Raw genomic sequence first — 3,856 nt, forward strand, 5'->3', positions numbered from 1 at the left:
CTCAAGAAGGATCTCATTGAGGAGTGGTGGGCTTGGAATGGCCGGCAAAGAGCATCATGATTTGTGAGTTTGATGTTGTATTGTTGAACTATTTGTTGTATTTCATGAAAGATACTATTTGTTTGAGTTGTAATAAATTGAACTATTCATTTTAAACTTGGTTGAATGATGTTTGTGATTTAAAAATTATATGCCATGTCTTTGTTTTGTGGATGTGTTGTGAGACAAAATGCAACAAATGTGATGCGCCGGCTGCTCACGCGCGTTGCATTTTAGCGCGGCTGCTGGAGCCAGCGCTGCGCGCCGCGCCAAATCTGGCGATGGACGCGCCGCAAACCAGATTTTAGCGCGCCGCGCGTTGACCGCCTGTTGGAGATGCTCTAATACTTACACGCCACCCAGTGTGTGTCAGATACTTTAGTGATAACAGTACCATGCACCAGGTCCTTTGCGTCGGATGTGTACCCCGACGAGCCCACCAAACCGACGTGGACACGGGTATTTCGCAAGTATGAATCGATGTATGTCACCTTTTCTCGTTTGAACAAAGATTAATGCCCGGATCACATCGCCTGGAGCAGCGGCTGGATATCTGCGTCCACGACGTCCGCTCTCGTAAGTCACGATGAGACTTAGCTTCAAAGTCACAGAAGCTGAGTCCAACATACACCCGCAAGCCGGCGACGACGTTCCTTGTCATGAGCTTTCGTCTAGAAAGACTTATCTAGCTTGTTAACCAGACAGACACTTGCACGGCAAGGAATTAGTTAGATTATTAAGCACCGGCGCGCCGCCGCGCGACGGCTGTGCTGCACCTGCACTGTCCAAGAAGCGCCGCCACCCCACATGCCAACCAAGAAAGTGGCGCTGAAAAGCCCGAGAGCGCCTCGACGCCGGAGCAGAGCAAGAGGGCCGTGGTGAGCTACTGGGGCATCGAACCGCGGAAGCTCGTCAAGGACGACGGCACGGAGTGGCCGTGGTTCTGCTTCAGGCCGTGGGACACGTACAGGCCGGACACGTCCATCGACGTCACCAAGCACCACGAGCCCAAGGCCCTGGCGGACAAGGTGGCCTACTTCGTGGTTCGGTCGCTGCGTGTGCCCAGGGACCTCTTCTTCCAGCGCCGGCACGCCAGCCACGCCCTGCTGCTGGAGACGGTCGCGGCGGTGCCGCCCATGGTGGGCGGCGTGCTGCTGCACCTGCGCTCGCTCCGCCGCTTCGAGCACAGCGGCGGCTGGATCCGCGCGCTCATGGAGGAGGCCGAGAACGAGCGCATGCACCTCATGACCTTCATGGAGGTGACCCAGCCCCTGTGGTACGAGCGCGCCCTCGTCATCGCCGTCCAGGGCGTCTTCTTCAACGCCTACTTCTTCGGCTACCTCATTTCCCCCAAGTTCGCGCACCGCGTCGTCGGCTACCTCGAGGAGGAGGCCGTCCACTCCTACACCGAGTTCCTCAAGGACCTCGACGACGGCAAGATCGACAACGTCCCCGCCTCGGCCATCGCCATCGACTACTGGCGCCTCCCTGCCAACGCCACCCTCAAGGCCGTGGTCACCGTGGTGCGCGCCGACGAGGCTCACCACCGCGACGTCAACCACTTCGCATCGGTATGAATCTTTCCAAATCCCACAAGATCAGCAAGTCAATCTTTGACCCCCATTTCCTGACCCCATGCTCATCTGTTTTATGCGGATTGGTTCTGAACTTCTGATGATGTATGCTGATTTGGTCTGTCGATTGTGTCGTGCAGGACGTGTACTACCAGGGTATGCAGCTGAAGGCCACCCCCGCGCCGATCGGATACCACTGAGGCTGGCCGTGTTCTGCTGAATTTTGCATCGCTACTACTACTACTACCACCACCAAGCAAATGAGTGTTTCGTTTTGAAGGCAGAGGAAATGAGAGCTCTTTAGCTGTATAGGATGTTGCGACTGTCGCTCGTTTGGTAACTATTGAGTACTGAGAAATAAGCAGTGTGCTTGTCAGTTGCGTATCTAGGATATTGTTGAACCACCGTTTCGCTCTAAGATGAACCTATTTGGCGTACGCCACAATGTCTTCGTTATCAGACCACCATTGATCTACCTCGCTATGTACATATCCCCTATTTGAATATTCTTCCTTTTCCTTGCTACTGTTGCATTTTCTGATCAGTAGATCAGGTGTTTGTGGCTTGACTGAACGCAATTGACGTCTTTCCTCATAGTCGGGCTTTGTTGGAGTTGTCAGACCATCTACAGCTGCACCCCACCGGGGCGAACGGCCAAAAACCCGACTTGTCCGCCCGATCATTGACTGGTCACAAGACCCTAAAACAACCGAACCCCTGCAACCACCCTATGTTCGGGCAGATAGTAGAAGGCATGACGAGTCCATCATGTCGGATCCGGCCTAAGCTGGCCCACCCCAAACCCTAGCCACTTGCTACTCCACTTCCTCTCTGCCCCCTCCGATCCAATCATAGCTCATCTCCGGTGATCCGACTCTGAAACTTCTGATGCGGGGACGAGGAGTTTTTTATCCACTTGGCTCGTCAACGATCCCAGGAGGAAACGAATCTGTCCCACGCTTCGCCATTCAGTCCTTCTGACGGGAATCCATTGCTTCTGTGCAAGTGGGCACAGGCGGCCAACCGCGGAGGCTCCAGAACTGGCAAGAAGAGGGTGGCAGTACAGGCACTCCGCACCGGCCTTTCCCTGGCTGGTCGCAAAACCCCTATGGTGGGTCATCATAGCGGTGTCGTCCAAGGTAAACGCAGGCACTGCCCACTGCCTCGGATGCAATGCCCAAGGTGCGGTAAGACTGCGGCTGAGGACCGACGTGCCCATCGTGCAAGGAACAAGGCCCGGAACGCCGCCAAGGCCGAGTCGTGCTTCGCCGCCCCAGGCAAGGGTTCAGAGGCCAGGGTCGTCGAAGACGCTCGTGCCAGCATTTGGGCGAAGCGGCAAGCCCTGGCTGCGTGTGCCTTTGCATTGGAGCAAAGCTACGCTATATGTGGCCTCTCTGCCAGCGTGTCCCTCTCGTGTCGCCTCCCCCGCGGGCGGCTCGGGAGGGCTCAGCCACCGCCTAGAAACCCTCCAGCGGCCTTCCCCCCCTCCGCCGCTGCCGATGGTCGGCGTCGGGCAAAGCCCGTGCGTGCGACGGCGGCGGCGGAGGGTCTCTCCTCCCTCTCCCGGATCCGCGGCAGTGCGGGCGTCCTGATCTGCGGGGTGCGGCCCTCCCAACGGTGTGGCAGATCCCGGAAGCGGCGGGCTCGCGGCGGTGCACGGGCGCCCAGATCCATCGGTGTGGGGCTCCCGGCAGCGTGCGGGCTCCCGGCAGCGTGCGGGCTCCCTGCGGCGGCGGGATCGGTTGACGGTGGGCTTGGGCGATGGCGCCGCCCGCGCGGTGCCGGATCTCGTCGCTCGTGGTGGATCTCATCACTCCGGCCTTCGTGGAGGAACCTGGACCTGGGGCGGCGACCCCATTAGGCATGGCGACGGCGCCCTCGACTGGCGACGTTCGCGGGGGGTGGATGGACGTCATCTTGACCGTGTGGGCGGTGAGTTGCCGGTGGATCTCCTCCGCGCTGTAGGCTCTCTCACGCTACACTTGGTGGCTTACGATCGCGGTCGTCGGCCCCGGTGCGTTCGCGGGGGCTGGTAGAGGTGACATCGGACCAGAGGAAACTCTGGATGACTCATTCATCCCGACGATGGCGACGAACAGGGTCGCCGTTCTCCTACTTGCAGGCGCCGTCGAGGTCCCTGTCCTCCACCCCGACCCCATGCCCGGGTGAAAACCCAAAATCTCCTTAGATTGGGCGGCGGTGGCACCGTGTGTGTCGTACCCTTCTTGGAGGCGCCGCCTGGG

General features: G+C 58.7%; 1 protein-coding gene across 1 annotated transcript; it reads left to right on the forward strand.

The window, feature by feature from the left end:
- The first annotated feature begins 554 nt into the window (after positions 1 to 554).
- LOC123055920 (ubiquinol oxidase 1b, mitochondrial) lies at positions 555 to 2,119 on the forward strand. Its single transcript, XM_044479729.1, has 3 exons — positions 555 to 615; positions 781 to 1,610; positions 1,754 to 2,119. The coding sequence occupies exons 1-3, from the start codon at positions 555 to 557 to the stop codon at positions 1,811 to 1,813; spliced, it is 951 nt and encodes a 316-aa protein (XP_044335664.1). The 3' UTR covers positions 1,814 to 2,119.
- The last annotated feature ends 1,737 nt before the right edge of the window (positions 2,120 to 3,856 follow it).

Source organism: Triticum aestivum, chromosome 2D (genome assembly GCF_018294505.1).
Source record: "Triticum aestivum cultivar Chinese Spring chromosome 2D, IWGSC CS RefSeq v2.1, whole genome shotgun sequence".
Taxonomy (NCBI): Eukaryota; Viridiplantae; Streptophyta; class Magnoliopsida; order Poales; family Poaceae; genus Triticum; species Triticum aestivum.

Excerpts from the sequence above, each read along its gene's own strand:
- LOC123055920 (XM_044479729.1), top strand. The coding sequence starts at position 555 with ATGCCCGGATCACATCGCCTGGAGCAGCGGCTGGATATCTGCGTCCAC. Across the intron at positions 616-780 it reads CGTCCACGACGTCCGCTCTC|CACCGGCGCGCCGCCGCGCG; the intron begins GTAAGTCACGAT and ends TAGATTATTAAG. Across the intron at positions 1,611-1,753 it reads ACGTCAACCACTTCGCATCG|GACGTGTACTACCAGGGTAT; the intron begins GTATGAATCTTT and ends TGTGTCGTGCAG.